Genomic DNA, 16,806 nt, shown 5'->3' on the forward strand with positions numbered 1-16,806 from the left:
TAAAAACTTAATCAATTGAACATTTGGAAATTTTTAATCCTTTAAAAAATTAACAGTTGTCTTCAATCTGAAAGAATTATACTTGGCTGTCAGCATGTCTAATCTTCCTAATTCTTTCCCTTCATACTGCTACAGCCATTTTCTTTTCCCAGGCAAATGATCTGACACCAAGATAGAGGCGTGGCAGTGAAGTTGTAAGGGCAAGCAGTCGCCCTTACCTCCCATTTCATTCAGGATATACAAAATTATGAGACAGAATGTTTTTTGTTTCAGCCAAACAAGAAATAAGATTAACAAAAGCACCATTTCTATTACTATCAAAAGAAAATCTTACCTAAATGAAGCCCAATTCCTATTGGGCCTAGAATGAGTCATTGTTGAGCTAGAAAGAGCACCCAGAAGAGCTAGCACTTACATTTACAAATACATATCTAAAACATCTAATTATTAAATCCAATATGCTCAGTCTCAAAAACTTCCAAATGCCCCTGTGCCTGGTTCCTATAAATACCCTTCTTTCCTCACTAATGAATTTAGAAAAAGATCAATAAAAGATGAATTTATGATACTATTTGGTGACCACCAGTTATAGGAAGGAGGGCAATAAATTATGAATGTAACAACAACCCTTGTAGTCCAGAACAGCTGATGGGAGCATACATTTACTTAAAGGGATGAAAATGGGACATGGTTATGCACAATCCCAAAGCCAGTGAGCTCATTTGTCAAATATTAGGTGACCATATTTGTGAGGGTTTATTTCTGGGCTCTTGATTCTGTTCCATTGGTCTATGTGTCTTTTTTATGCCAGCACCATACTGTTTCGATTACTATAGCTTTGTAATATAGCTTGAAATCAGGACATGTGATGCCTCCAGTTTTGCTCTTCTTTCTCAAAATTGCTTTGGCTATTTGGGGTGTTTTGTGGTTCCATACAAATTTTACGGTGGGCTGTTCTATTTCTGTGAAAAATGCCATTGGAATTTTGATAGGGATTACATTGTATCTACAGAAGGTTTGTGTGGTATGAACATTTTAACAATATTAATGGATGTTTTTCCATTTGTGTCATCTTCAATTTCTTTCTTCAGAGACTTGGCAATTTTCAGTCTACAAATCTTATACTTCCTTAGTTAAATTTATTCCTAAGTGTTTTTATTATTTGAAACACTGTAAACAGAATTGTTTTCTTAATTTTTCTTTCCTATAGTTCATTGTTAGTGTATAGAATTTAACTGATTTTTATATATTTATTTTCTATCCTACAATTTTACTGAATTTATTCTTTCTAACAGTTTTTTTGGTGGGGTCTTTAGGATTTGCTCTATATAAGAGTATATCATCTGCAAACAAACACAGTTTTACTTCTTCCTATCCAATTTGAATGCCTTTTATTTCTTTTTCTTGACTGGTTGTTCTGGCTTGGACTTCCAGTACTATTTTGAATAGGAGTGGTGAGAATTTGTCTTGTTTTTGATCTTAGAGGAAAAGTTTTCAGCTTTTTGCTGTTGAGTGTGATGTTGGCTGTGGGTTTGTCATATATGGCCTTTATTGTGTTAAGGTACATTCTTTCTATACCCAATTTGTTGAGCATTTTTATCATGAAAGGATGTTGTCTTTTGTCAAATGCTTTTTCTGCATCTATTGAGATTATAATTTGATTTTTATTTTTTACTCTATTAATGTTGTGTATCTCATTAATTGATTTGTATATGTTGAGCCATCCTTGAATTCCAGGGTTAAATTCCACTTGACCATAGTGTATGATCCTCTTAATGTGCTGTTGAATTCAGTTTGCTAATATTTTGTTGAGAAGTTTTACATCTGTATTCATCAGGGATACTGGCCTGTAGTTTTCTCTTCTTGTAGTATCAGTGTAATGTTGGCCTCATAAAATGAGTTTTAAATTTTTTCAGAGTTTGAGAAAGGTAAGTGTTAAGTCTTCTTTAAATGTTTGATAGAATTAACCAGTGAAACCATCTCATCCTGGGTTTTTCTGTGTTGGGAGGTTTCTGATTACTGATTCAACTTCCTTACCAGCTATTGGTCTGTTCAGATTTTCTATTTCATCATGATTCAGTCTTGGTAGGTTGTATGTTTCTGGGAATATATCCATTTCTTACAGGTTGTCCAATTTTTTGGTGTATAATTGTTCATAGGAGTCCCTTATGATCCTTTGTATCTGTTGTATTAGTTGTAAAATGTCCTCTTTCATGTCTGAATTTACTTATATGAGTAAGTAAAATAAAGTATTTTCTTTAGTCTAAAAAAACTATTTAGACTTCTTTTTTTCTTAGTGTACCTAAAGTTTTGTAAATTTTACTTATCTATTTTAGAAAAAAACAGTTCTTAGTTTCATTAATCTTAGCTATTGTTTTTCTGGTCTCTCATTTATTTTTCACTCTGGTCATTATTTCCTTTCTTCTGCTTACTTTGGGCTTAGTATTTTCTTCTTTTTCTAGTTCCTTGAGTTGCAAAATTGTTTGATTTTTCTTAATGCAGGCATTTATCAATATAAATTTCTATCTTGGAAATGCTTGTAGCATCCCATAGGTTTTGATATATTGTGTTTCCATCTTTGTTTGAAGATACTTTAAAATACCCTTTGATCTCCTCTTTGACCCTTTGGCTCTTCAGGATTGTGTTGTTTAATTTCCACACTTGTGAGTTTTCCAGTAATCCTCCTAGTATTGATTTCTAGTTTCATATCATTGTGTTCAGACAAGATGTTTGGTATGATTTCAATCTTCTTAAATTTGCTAAGACTTGTTTTGGGGCATCATCTATCTTGGAGAATGCTCCATGTGCACTGGAGAAGAATGTGTATTCTGCTGCTGTTGAATGAAATGTCTGTTAGGTCCATTTGGCCTAAAGTATGGTTTAAGTCCCATGTTTTATTGTTGATTTTCTGTCTGGATGATATAGCCATCATTGAAAGTGGAATATTGAAGTCCCTTACTATTATTGTATTGTTGACTACATACTCTCCCTTTAGATTCATTTGTGTTTGCTTAATATATTTAGATCTGATGATATGTATATATATTTATAAATGCTATAACTTCTTGATGAATTGACCCCTTACCATTATATAATGACGTTGTCTCTGGTTACCATTTTTAATTTAAAGTCTATTTCGTCTGATTATAAGTATAGGTACCCCGAATCTCTTTTGTTTTTAACTTTCATGGAATATCTTTTTCCATCCCTTCCCTTTGAGTAATATGTGTCCTTAAGCTGAAGTGAGTCTCTTGTAGGCAGAATACAGTTGGTTCTTGTTTTTTATCCTTCACTTACTTTATGTCTTTTGATTGGAGAATTCAACACATTTACATTTAGAGTAATTATTAATATATAAGGACTTACTAATGCCAACTTAAATATCTTTATGGCTATTTTGTGGTTCCTTCATTCCTTTCTTTCTCTCTTGGTGCCTCCTTATGTGAATTGATGATTTTTCCATAGTGGTATGTTTTTATTTCCTTCTCTTTATCTCTTGTGAATGTATTGTAGTTTTTGTTCTGTGGTTACTGTGAGACTTATATAAGACATTATATATACCACAGCCTATTTAACTCTGATAACAATTCAACTTCAATAACATACAAAAACTACCCTTTTACTCCCCGTTTTTATGTTTTTGATGTCACAATTTACATCTTTTTATATTCTGTATTCATTAACAAACTGTAGCTATAGCCCTTTTTAACACTTTTCTCCTTTAACATTTACCCTAGAGTTAAGTAGTTAACATGCCACTATATTATAGTATTAGAGCATTCTGAATATGACTATAAACTTATCTTTACCAGTGCTGTTGTATGTTTTCATGTTTCTAATTATCATCCCTTCATTTCAGCTTGAAGAACTCCTTTCAGCATTTCTTGTAAGGCAAGTTTATTGATGATGAATTCCCTCAGCTTTTGTTTATTAGGGAAAGTCTTTACTTGGCCTTCATTTCTGAAGGACAGCTTTGCTGGGTAGAGTATCTTGGTTGACAGTTCCTTTCTTTCAGCACTTTGAATATAACATCCCATTCGCCTCTGATCTGCAAGTTCTCTGCCACTAATAGCCTAATGGGGATTCCCTTTGATGAGAGAATTTTTTCTCTCTTGCTGCCAAAATTCTGTCTTTGATTTTAGTTTTCTTACAATGTGTTTTGGAGAAGATCTTCTTGGATTGAAATTTTGGCGTGACCTATTCGCTTCATGAACTTCGATGTCCAAATCTCTCCGTAGGTTTGGGATGTTCTCAGCCATTATTCTTTAAATAAGCTTTCTTCCCCTTTTTCTCTCTCATCTCCTTCTGGGACTCCAGTGATGTGTGCTTTATTTCTTTTGTATGATGTCCCATAAGTCCTGTAGGCTTTCTTTTTTTTTTTTCTTTTTGCTCTTCTAATTGGATAATTTCAGATGACCTGTTTGTAGCTCACTGATTCTCTCTTCAGTTTGGTCAAATCTAATGTTAAAACTCTCTGTTCTTTAGTTCAGTCATTGTATTCTTCAGCTCCAAATTTTCTGTTTGGTTCTTTTTTGTTTTCTACTTTACTAAATTTCTCACTTTGTTCTTGCATTGTTTTTTCTGATGTCATTAAATTGTTTATTTGTGATCTTTTGTAGCTCTCTAAGCATTTTTAGAATAATTGTTTTGAATTCTTTGTCAGGCAATTCCTGAATCTCCATTTCCTTGGGGCCAGTTACTGGAGGTTTACTATATTCCTTTGGTGGAGTCATGATTCCCTAATTCTTTGTAATCCCTGTGGCCTTGCATAAGTATCTGCACATTTAAAGGAGCAGTCACTTCTTCCAGATTTTGTGGACTGACTTCCCTAAGGGAAGACTTTCACCTGCAGGTGGGGGCATGCTAGGGCATGCTGTGATGCTAGGGTCTATGGTACAGGCTGCAAGTGTGGGGACATGTAGTGGTCCCAGGTCCAGGGGTGTATGATGGCTCTTCAGCTCAGGCCACTGAGGTCCAAAGCATCAACAACTGTGTGGTCCTTTGCAAACACTTGTGGGGGGTTCATGGCAGCTGAAAGGGCTGTTGGGGTCCTTGGCAGCCCCTCCAGGTCCAATGGCTATAGATCAGGGCAAGCAGCATTGGTGACCAGAGCAGGTGGTATGCACACACTCAGCTGTGGGGACCAACTGCAGGTGCCTGTGTAGTAGCAGGGGCCGGATGCAGATATACTTGTAGTAATAGGGGCCAAGACAGGCAGCAAGGGTCAGGGTTAACCATGAGCTTACTGGAAACTACAGGAGCCCTGGTTGTTGGTGTGCCCTCCCATCACTACACAATCTCCCCTGGGTGTGTGCACTGCAGTGAGGCTGGTGACAGGGTTGGGCGAGGCAGGTGTGCAGCTGGAGAAGCTAACTACAGGTGAGCATCATGGTGCAGGCTAGTGACAGAAGACAGGGCCTGAGCTGGGCCCACAGGCAGTTGCAGGGGCCCTGGCTGGCAGCATGCTCTCCTCTGGCTATACAATCTCCCTCAAGGTGGGCACGCTGCAGTGGAGCCTGGTAATGAGCATGCAAGTGCCCAGCTGGAGGGGCAGCCCTGAGTACATGCACAGTGGTGGGGGTCAGCCACAGGGGTCAAAGCAGGGCAAAGGTTTGTACTTGCACAGCCACAGAGGCCTGAGCTGGCTGCCAGTACAGTTCCCAGGCTCTGCCAGGATTGGAGGTAGGGGGTAGGGAGAGGGGGAACTCAGACAGCTGGCATCAGCAAATATGAATACCTTTGGGGTAAAAGCTGATGAAATGTGCAGGAGGTCTGTGGCAGCTATGTTGGCCATTGGTTCCTTCTTCAGTGGCAATTCCTACTCGGTTTCTCTTTGAAGAGGCCACTGTGAGCCATGATCGCTCCCACTGCATGGCTGCTATCAGGAGCCCCCGCTCCTCTTCCTTGTTCCTGGCCCTCGCTGTACGTTTCAGCTTTGCCAGTCTGGGTACGATGAAACTGAAGCAGGGCCTTCGTGTAGTGCCCCAGAGACTGCAGAAGCTGGTTGCTTGCCTTGCGCTTCCTTTCCTGCCGAGGGGAATGCCTTCTAACTGGGATATTCCCTCTTGGTACTGAGCAGTGCTGATTTGGGGGATGGGATGATGCAGGCAAAATGAAGCTGTCTTTCTTTTCTTCTTGTGCAGTTATTCTCCATTTTTTTTTTTGTTCCACTGTGTTGCTGAAACTTAACTAGACTCCAAATCTCACCCAGAGCTGTTTTTATTCATGGATATCTAATCGTTGATCTTTGTTGGAGGATCGGGGCTGGGGTCTCCTATGTCACCATTTTAGTGACATCACCTATACCTACTAATCTATAACCTGCTTTTTCACTTAATGTTATTTTTGTGAAGATATTTCAAGGCTGATCAAAACACATTTACATTGATGTGTGTGTATGTATTTACTTTGATATTATATCTCTAAATGCTGCTAATCTTTGAATTTTCACGGTTTACTTGTATTGACTCTCTTGCCTTCTCTGTATACAGTGGTTTGTGAATAATGACAGTCTTGTTTCTTCGGGTTCTTAGCCTTTTTTTTTTTTTTCTTCTTTATTCTTTTGCTGGCACTGACCCTCAGTATGAGGATCTGTGGAACTGGCATTAAAGTACATTTACTTTGTTTCTGACTTTAAAATGAATGCTTCTAACACTACTCTTGTATACAGATGCTTGCTGAAGATTTTTGGTAGATACTCTTTAATAGCCTAAGGAAGTACACTTTTTCAGCACTAATTTCTACAGATACTTTTTTTTTCTGAGTGTATTGATATGATCATACGGCTTTTCTTTAATACATTACTATTAATATGATGAAATACACTAATAATGTTAAACTAATAATTGCATTCAGTAATGATGTTAATATCTTTTACCTATGTTTAGTTTGCTAACATACATTTCTAGGGTTGGCACCTACGTTCATAAGTAAGGTTGGCTTATAATCGTTTTCCTCAGGCTATCACTTTCTCGCTGCTAATATTGGTCATTTGAACCTTCATTCTTTTGTTCTTAAGCAGATGTGCTAATAATGTTTCTATTTTAAATGTTTCAAAGACCAATTTTTGGTTTTCTTGATCCTCACCATTACTTTTGTTTTCCATTTTATCAATTTATCCTCTTTTTATTATGCCCTGTATTCTATTTTTTTTGTATTACTATTTTTCTAACTTCTTGATTTAGACATATGACTCATCACTTTCTCATCTTTATTCTTCTGTAACAGGATCATTTAAGGTCATAAATTTCTTACAAATGTCCTATTTAGTTTTGATTTGTTCCTAATTTTACTACAGTGTCGTCTTTAACCCACAAGTTATTTAAAGTCTGTTTTTTAATTTCTAAACGTAGATATATTTTGTCATTGATTTCTAAATTTAATTACACTGTAATCAGAGAACATTTGTTTGACATGAATTCTCTGACATTTGTTAAAACTTATTTTGTAGCCTGGTATTGAGTTAATTTTCAAAACAATTCTAAGTGTGCTTGGGAAGCAATTCTGATCTTTTGGTTACTGAGATATAATGGAAGATTTATAATTTAAAATCCTGATGATATTGTCCATTTTTGCCGTATATATTTTGATACTGTTTTACTGGATACACTCTGTAGTATTTATATCTTCCTGGTATATTGAGCATTTTATCAGTATAGATGGATGTGCATGTGTACATACATATGTATATAGATACAGATAGACGTATTTTTATACTTGTACACTATATATAGTGATATACGTATTACTATATTATCCCCAAAAGTGGTTTTGCCCCAAATGCTTTGCTCTTAATATAGTTCTACCAGCTTTTTTTTCTTTAGTATTTGTATGGTATATATCTTTTTCCATTCTTTTGTTTTCATTGTTTTTATTTTATGTCTCTTGTAACCAGTATTGAGGAGAATACTTTTTATTATTCAATATTCATGCTCTTTTAAACTGGTGAATGTAATCCTTTTTAATTAACTATATTTACTGACGTATTTTCTTATTTCTTTTTTGAAACTATTTTTTTCTGATGCTTTTTTCTGTGTTTTTGTAGACACTTTCCCTCCCTTGAAGCTCCTTTACCTTTCCCCTGTTAATAACATAATTGTCTTAAATATTCCATCTGTATGCAGTGATAACCACATCAAAGTATCTCATCTTCAGAAATTCCAAGAGCCCTTCATTTCCTTTCTTTTTCAGGAAATTGCTCTAGCCGTTCTTTTAGATACTATGAAGATCTTGAGTTGAATAATCCTGCTATGTGTTGAATATATTGGCTTTTACTTACAGCGGATACCTCACTCATGCGTTTTATAATTTTTTTTCATGAGCTCTTCAACAAGGTTTCAGATGAAAGAATTCTGCGTGGCCTGGCTTGAGGGTACATCTTTGTCTGGAGGGGTTTTGCATTTATTACCACAAACTGCCTCCTTATCAAATCTTACTGGTGTGTAGTTACTTTGTTTTGTTTTAATTCCTACTCTTTCACTGAGGCTACTGCCCTTTGAAGTTCTAGTTTTATGCTAGAATCTCAGTTCCAGCTCCAAACTTTGGGCCCCAGATCTCAACCTTATTCCCTGTATGGTTGTGACAGATTCCCACAATTCTGAACCTGAACTACCATCATAACCCACGTGCACACAGCCCTAACTGGCATTTTCTTCTTTATTTTAGGTTACTGGGAATTTCCCTTATGTTTTGGGGGGAGCTCCACTCTACTTTTAAAGGAATGTTAATTATATTTTATTCAGTATTTTCTAGTTGTCTTGCAGCAGAAGGGTGTTGAAGTTTTCTAGTTCTCTCTATTGCTGGAAATGTTAAGTCCCGTAGCTCGTTGGTCATTAGTGTAAACTGTCTAAAAGCTTTTAAGATCTTTTCTTTATTCCTGGTATTCTGAAATTTTATGATGATGTAATTTGGCGTGGGCCTATTCATTATGCTTTCAGTAACCCCTTTTAATCTGGAAATTCATGTTTTCCAGTTCTGAAAATTCTTGTATAAATGATCTGATAATGTTCTCCCTTCTACTCTATTTTGTCTTTATGACTCTCATTCATCAGATGTTGGACTTATGATTTAATTTCTTATATTTTCTCTATTTTCCATCTTTTTACCATTTTGTGCTACATCTTGGGACATTTTCTCAACTTTGTTTTCTAATTATTCTATTGGACTATAAATTTCTGCTCTTTTTTATTCTCTAATTGTTCCTTTTTTAAAGCATTTTGCAACCAGGGCTACCAGGCCTTGCCTCAGGGGGGCGCTGCCGGGTCACCAGGCTGCTAAGCTGGTGGGCAGGTTAGCACCTCGCACTAATAGGCCAGAGGGAGACCCCAAAACGCAGTTTGCCAGCAGCCGTGTCCTCGGGGTACCATGAGCTTCCAAAATGGCTGCCATCAGTATCTATGTCCCCAGGGGGAGTCTCAGTCACACTGGCCTTCAAAGCCAGACAGTCTGGGGTTCATCTTCCTTTGCAGGAGCCCAGTGTGAGGCTCGGACCCCTTGTTCCTTGGGAAGAACCCCTGCAATTGTGAGTTTCCTCCTGGTTGTGGGTCACCTACCCAGGGGTGTGGTCTTGACTATACTGCATCTCCATCCCTCCTACCATCTCGTTGTGGTTCCTTCTTTATACCTTTAGTTGTGGCAAATCTTTTCTGCTAGTCTTCAGGTCATTCTCATCCATAGCTGCTCAGTAAATAGTTGTAGTTATGGTGTGCCCTTGGGAGGAGGTGAGCTCTAGGTCTTCCTACTCCACCACGTTGGCCACCCATATGCTTTTCAGACAACAATAAGAACAAAGTTAATAGCTTTCAAGCTGTCACTGTGTGCCAGACTCTCTGCTATGTGTTTTACTTCTAATATTCCAGTTAATCTTAAAAACAAAAAACCTGTGGGTAGGTTTTAAAATGATCTTCACAGTACAGATGAGGAATCTAAGGCTCAGAAATGTTAAAACCTCACCCAAAGTCACGCAGTCAATGCTGCAGAGCTAGTATTCCAGCCCAGAGCCATTGGATTCCCAAGTCCATGCTGTTGACTTTTACTCTAAACTGCCTCCACCTCTTAAATAGATCTGGCTGTGACTGGTAGTCATATAAGGAAAGGAATGCACGGGAACCACCACCAGCTTCCAAGGCCAGAAGGCTCTGCAAAGGAGCATCCTTTCCTGGGAATATCAGATGGCTGTTTGCAGTGAAGACCTGAGACAGTTGGTTGGCAAACAGCCTTAGGCCATCCTGACCAGGCCGGTGATACTTTGTCATCATAATCCAGGGTCACCCAATCCAGGGTCAGTTCAGAATCACTTCATCCAGATGGGATCAGGCTCTACAGAAATGATTGATGGTAACCTGCCCATGGTGGGCTGATTAGAACTTTGAAATACCTGCATATATAATTCTTAGGGCAAAAAGCCCCTAACAGGACAGACCAGGATGTGAGACCCACCAACCAGACTGTCTCAAACACTAAGTCAGGAAGTTGGAAGGTGCTTCTTATTCTGAGATAGTCTCAGGAAATCCTGGAGACACTTACCCAGCCAGCAAATTATGGGCACTGGAGTTAGGCATATCCTGTGTCACTGTCTGGTAGCTGTGCATCCTTGGGAAAGTGACTTCACTTCTATGAACCTGAGTCTAGAAACACCTATAAAGTGGGTGGTACTTTACAAATCTCACGTATTACTGTCCCCTATATCTTGATACAGGCATCTGCCTGCCACCCAGACTGAAATATCCATGTTACTTATCCAAGCACCCCTTCCCTAAAATATTACTGGAGAACAATACAATTCATTTTAATTTACTTTCCTAATATCAAAACAAAATACAGTTCCTGATTTTTGCAAATTCTTTTTTGTTGGTTTCTTTTAGACCAACTGTTTTCTGATGACGTTTCCTAGGAAGCCTTCTCCAGGTCAGGCCATAGGGTCTGTTTCCTCCATGGAATTTTCCTATGGGGAAGCTACTCTCCTCTGTGGGATGAGGATTCTTATCTTAGCATATGCCCCAGAAAACAGCACTTACAGACTCATCACCAGCGTGGCTGTTCAGATAGTTCACGTTCCTGTGGCTCTCCACCCTCTAAATAGAGCACTGCTTCCTCATCTCCACAGGTATTAGGTGATACACCTTAATATCAAAATCTGTCTCTGTAATGCGTTTAGAGGCAAAGATGATTAAAGGATTAGAAAATCTAACATGTAGAGAAAAGTGCTTTATCTCACAAGGGCAAGAAATCAGCCATTCCTCACTGAAGAATGGAACAAGAAAAAATGAAAAGTGTGCTGCAGTATAAAGGATTAAGAAAATATCTGACAATCCTGTTAAATGTGGATATGAGTTAAATTAGGATAGTGTCGACTCTCCTTCTTTGGGAAACATAAAAGATGTGGTTTAGATGCATCAAATGGGGACAGTTGGGTCCAGTCCTAGATCCTTGTATCCTAGTATCCTTGCCCAAGGGCCGACAGATGGATCAAATGACCTCTCAGCATCCCTCCCAGCCCCACACTTCCGTTGTGCTATGCTTGTTGGATTAGCATGTTAGTTGAGTCAGAGTTGCCCTTGCAAGTTAGCGGAGGCGTAAGCTTCTTGAAAGAAAAACAGGTAAATTCATTGTCCCCAAAATAAATACCTCTCTACCCTGTTCCAGATGAAATTATACCACCAGGGGTGTATTTCCTTCAGTCCTGAAGTATTTTTGGTCTTCTAGAGTTCCCTAACAGAATGCGGACACTGACACCTAAGTAAAGATGAAGTAACTAAACTTTATCAGATAAGGTCTTAGCAGAGATCAAGATCCTGCAGCAGACCAAGACGGGAAACGCAGGAAGAGGGAGTCCCAAATAGGAGACGTAGACGTGACTGCACAGGCAAACTGTGCCATATTGAAAATGTAGCTCTTGGCTTGTGCAGAAGATGGGGCTGTCCTCCATCCCCACTGAATTGAGTCATTCTTTCAATGCCTGTGCAGCTCCTACCAGGCGTGGAGCACTAGACAAGCACCGGGAACACTGCTGTAAGCCAAACACGTTCCAGCATTCCTGCAAAACACTGAACACGTGATGAACTCTGTGGGGTCTACACTCATGCAGCAAATAACGACTGAGTTGCTAATATGCACAAGGCATCGTTTCAGGCGCTTGGAATGGGGTGGTAACCAAGTGGACAAATCCTTTGCCTTCGTGGAGCTTACGTTCTGCTAAGAGGCAGTTACGTGATGAAAGAAGCACGAGAACTATGCTGAAGAAGAACTATGACGAGGAGCCCTACCCTAGCTGACAAGTCCCCCCCCCCCCGAGAAAGGCATGTTTCTACTGACATGTGAAGGCTGAGGAGGAACTGGTGAACATGCATATAAGTCGTGGGGAGAGGTGGCATCAGGAGAATGCTCCATTTAAAGTTACCAAACGTTGTCAAGCTACCACGATTTGCTTGTATAGTAGGATGAAGGGTCACTTATATCTTTCTCTTTCATACTACTATTCAAATATTTGTGCAATAAATAATTTTAAGCACTATCAAAGTCATACTTAAAACTATTTTACCTCATTTTTATCTTGTGACTTTAATGGATTGGTCTTTAAACTCTTACTTGTAAACGATCACATTCTATATGGCTGTCATATAATTTGGACAGTAAATTCAAAATCAACTAGGAGTTTTACCCTGATGATGTAAGCATCGAGGCTAATTCTGACATGTGTTTGGTATCGCTGTATGCAAGCAAGACAACATGTTTGACCTTGTGACATGGATCTTTCCCCACCTACATTGAATATGAATCATAGGTTGGTTCCTGCACTACAGGTGGACCTGTGGCAGCCCAGCAGTATCTCCCAGGTATCAGAGGGAACAGTTACTGATGTCCATATTCCCCACAATGGTTCCCGAGCCCTGTTAGCCTTCCTACAGGAAACCAACATCCAGTACAAGTAAGCATGCTTTTCCCTTGCTTAATTCATTTGTACTCAGTTGAACTGAATGATAACTGTATTCAGGTTATGCATTGAGTGCCAACAACTGTGTTTCAGGTTCTATTTTTCACATTGGGGAAACCAACATGAATATAACACAGTTATATTTGCCTTGCATGAGCTTCTTATTAGTGTAATGGGGGAGGGGGAAGCAACCACACTTCCCTGTGATTTCACCATTACCTCTAAGTAATCAGTGTAAACATGGAAGCATTTTACTGTGTGAGGAAAGGAGAGTAGCTTATCCAGGCCTACAAGGTGGATAGGGAGACAGGGACAGAAAAAAGCCAGACTCTGCAGGAGCTGTGTCAGTTAGGCAAAGGATGAGACTCAGGACCTTGAAGGCAGAGGGGACAATGCAAGCACAGGCAAGAAGCAGCATAGTATGTGTGCAGGGAACTGGTACAAGTTGGGGAGTAGAAAGAAAAGATGCTAGAGAAGAGGGGGGAGGCCAGGTTGTGGGCAGCCTGCTGTTCAGAGTTAGGAGCTCAGATCTCATCTTGTGGGTGATCCTGCACAATTGGAGGATGTCAGCCAGGGAACCACATGTAAGTGGGCGGAGGAGCAGTACGAGGCCACAGTAGTGATCCAGATGAGAGATAACGAGGCCCCTGAGTCAGGACCAGAGTCCTAGAATCAAGAGAGAACTCCAAAATATGCTTCAGAGGCAAAACCACCTGGACTCTGCACTTGTTTGGATGTAGGTGGAAGAGGAGGAACTCAAGGATGACTCCAAGTCTTCTGTCTTCGGTGACTGAGTAGACAGATTTAGATATTTTGAGGGTTTTGTTTGTTGTTTGTTTTTTTTAAGGAACAGTTAAGCAGTAAGAATGGAACAAGTGGAAAATAGTCGCAGGAATCAAAGAAGAAACAAAAACCTTTTGAGAGAAAGGATGTCAGTGGCACCAAGTGCTGCAGCGATATCCTGCCAGAAAAGGATTCATCAGTTTCCTTTGGATTTGATGATGGAAATTGCACTGGTAACTCTAATGTAGTATTAGATTGTTAGGAGCAGAGGACAGAAAAGTGAACAGGAGGTGAGAACATGGAGCAGTAGAGCAGACTATCCTACTACTCTTAGAAGTTACAATAGGGGAGAGGCAGAGAGGGAGGAGTGACTACAGGAAGATGCTACATCAGTGGATGCTTGAGACTTGGCATGTTAGGGTAAGGAGGCAATTTTGGCCTGTAGGCTGAGGGGAAGGACCAGCAAGGAAGGAGACATTGATGATGCAGGAACGAATGCACAGATGAGGGAGGGGGTTTGAACACTAGGAAAGATAGCTTATCCTATAAGACCAAAGAGGTAACTGTGGATCTAGTTAAGATTGTGGAGAAGAGAGTCAACAAGTTTAAAGAGATCATAACTGACAGCCAAATTATCTGGATGAAGTGAGAAGCAAAATTCATCTACTCAGAGTAAAGAAATAGGGGTTAAAGAGTGTTGCAAGAGAAAAAATCTGGGTAAGAACCAATAATAGTGGTTGTCGCAGAGAAGAAAGATTGCAGCACTGATACAGAGTTGAGGTTTTGGTGGTTAGGACCACAAAAAGATCAGGGTGGAGGGAAGTTGAGGTTCCTAGTGAGATACTAGCTCAAGTATTCATCCATGGGGTCTAGTCTGGATAGGAAGGGAGGAGAGTCTAGGAAGAATGATGGGACAAAATGGAAGAATCAAGGGTATTAAGATCTTTAAAACAGGTGTGAGGGCAACAAGCTGGAAGGAAAGAAGTTTTGATAAAGTGTAGGCTATTGGATGTTAAGAGTTCTGGGAAAGAACATTTGTGGCTGGCGACAAGATTATAGGGGTAGCAATGAAGGAGATGGCTGAGGTGGAGATCATTGAGGCTGATGCAGTCAAGAATGAGTGGGCTTAGTCACCAGAAAACCATCCCAGCAGCCTTGAATCTCCTTGGCTTATGGCTAGATTAGAGGTGGAGGGAGAGAATGTACTCCTGGGACAGGAAATACCAGCTTGGAGATAAGCAACCAGGAATGGCCTGATGCTGAAGGGAGGACGAGCTTTTCCTGGAAGTTAGAAGATTAATGGGGCAGCACCAATGGGAGCCCAGGAGGATGCTGACCTCCCTCCCTTCTGGCCCCATGGTCAGAGAAGTGGGAGAAGAGACAGCCACGGAAGAATCTGTGTCCTTGAGAGAGTCTGGTTTCTATTGGGGCAAGAATATGAGAAGAGAGAAGTTCTCTGAAGAGACTGGAGGATGTAGGGATTTTATTTACGATCAAAGAGGGATTCCAACAGGCACAAGGCGAAAGGATGTGGTGAAGAGATGGAGAGTCAGTGTAGAATCTGGGAGGGAGAAACACAGGCTAGTGAATTAGTGAGAAGGGAAGGAGTGGGTTACCTTTTCTTTGGAACCCTAGGATTTCAGCGCTGAGAGGCATGATTGTAAATGACTAACCTCAACTACTCCAACTTTTCAGCAAATGGTTGTACTGCCAAAACTGGCAGAAAGATCCCTGATGATGTCTGGCGAGGCCTGGGAAGGGTTCATGGCTCTGAGTCAATGGTGAGAACCCTAGTCTCGGTGGAAGGCTGGGCCAAGGGGTGCAAAGGGGCTGTGACATCCCTCCCTGGTCCACACAAATACCTACCTGCCAGAGACATATTTACAGACTTATTAAAATACTTACAGGCTTTTTGCAGAAAGGTATTTTATCTGTGTTTCGAGAACAGGGTAGAGTCAAAGCTGTGCATAAAACTCTTGTTCATATTGAACACATTTTAGTCATTGCTGTAGCTTTGAAGGCATGCTTTGATTCTCTGAATGCCTTTCAGGGAAGTACTTATACATCTATAGTTCCTCAGTAAAAACTCACATGCTTCATTAATTATTATTTGGAAGAAAAGAATATACCAGTTATTTTAACAAGTCTCTATTTCCTGCCATTCAATATAGGTCATGTGGAACTGATACAGAATCAAATATCACCCTTTATTCCACAGAGAATAGAGTCTAAAAAACGAGTGTTTTAAACCAGTTGTCTCCTCATGGAGAGCACTTATTTAGAATTATTCATTTTGTTGTTCCCAAGATAATAACAGAGAACAGTCAGTTAAGTTCCACGGGGCTGGTAGGTAGAGATCATTTTAATTGACTTTTATTACTGTAGCCAGGGGTATTTTCAAAAGATGATCGTTTACTCTGTACAACTGTACATAATGTATAGTTATAGTCATCTCTGTGACCCCATGTGTCTGGCCCCAGGTGATCCAGCCTTCTTAACGATATGACATAGGAGATAACTCCTTTTGCCATAAAACAATTTCAAACGTTTTGAAAATTAAATACCTTTAAAATTCCAAATTTTGACCACCCCCCCCTTCTCCTCCCTGGAAGTTTTGGGGAGGTGGTTTTGTACTAAGTGATGACATCACTTGGAAAGTTCTTAATAGATCTAGGAGTCACTATTTTAGGAGTGCATACAATTGGGGTAGAAATAATAATCAGCCATAAGGAACTAAGAAACTACAACAGTTTAAAAAAACCATTTTGGGCTCCATTTCATGGGCTTTTCATCAACTTGCTGGTTTCCAGTTGCCTACTTGACAAGGACCAAGTAGGCAGACCTGGTGTGACAGCCCAGCGGTCAGGAAGCTGTTGCTGTGCTACTGCTGCCACCACTGTCGTTACCATAATTGCCTCTCATGCCAGGAAGCTGGTGACTAGACCCTGGAGTTCTGAGTCCAGCCACCTGACTGCCTCTAAAGAGTCACACCTCTGCGACCTCGACGCGCCACAGCAACAGCAGCAGGAGATGGCCTCTGCCTCGTTCTTAACTTCCTGTCTTGTCAGAGTTCACAGATTTGTACCCAGAAC

General features: G+C 39.9%; 1 protein-coding gene across 1 annotated transcript in view; it reads left to right on the forward strand.

Moving 5' to 3' along the window:
* Window positions 1–16,806, forward strand: part of CPA6 (carboxypeptidase A6) — a 267,903-nt gene that overhangs the window by 172,001 nt on the left and 79,096 nt on the right. The window contains exon 3 of the mRNA XM_036830635.1: window positions 12,801–12,925. Within this exon, the coding sequence (XP_036686530.1) occupies window positions 12,801–12,925 (125 nt within the window). The remainder of the gene's footprint in view (window positions 1–12,800; window positions 12,926–16,806) is intronic.

Source organism: Balaenoptera musculus, chromosome 17 (assembly GCF_009873245.2).
Source record: "Balaenoptera musculus isolate JJ_BM4_2016_0621 chromosome 17, mBalMus1.pri.v3, whole genome shotgun sequence".
NCBI classification, from domain to species: domain Eukaryota; kingdom Metazoa; phylum Chordata; class Mammalia; order Artiodactyla; family Balaenopteridae; genus Balaenoptera; species Balaenoptera musculus.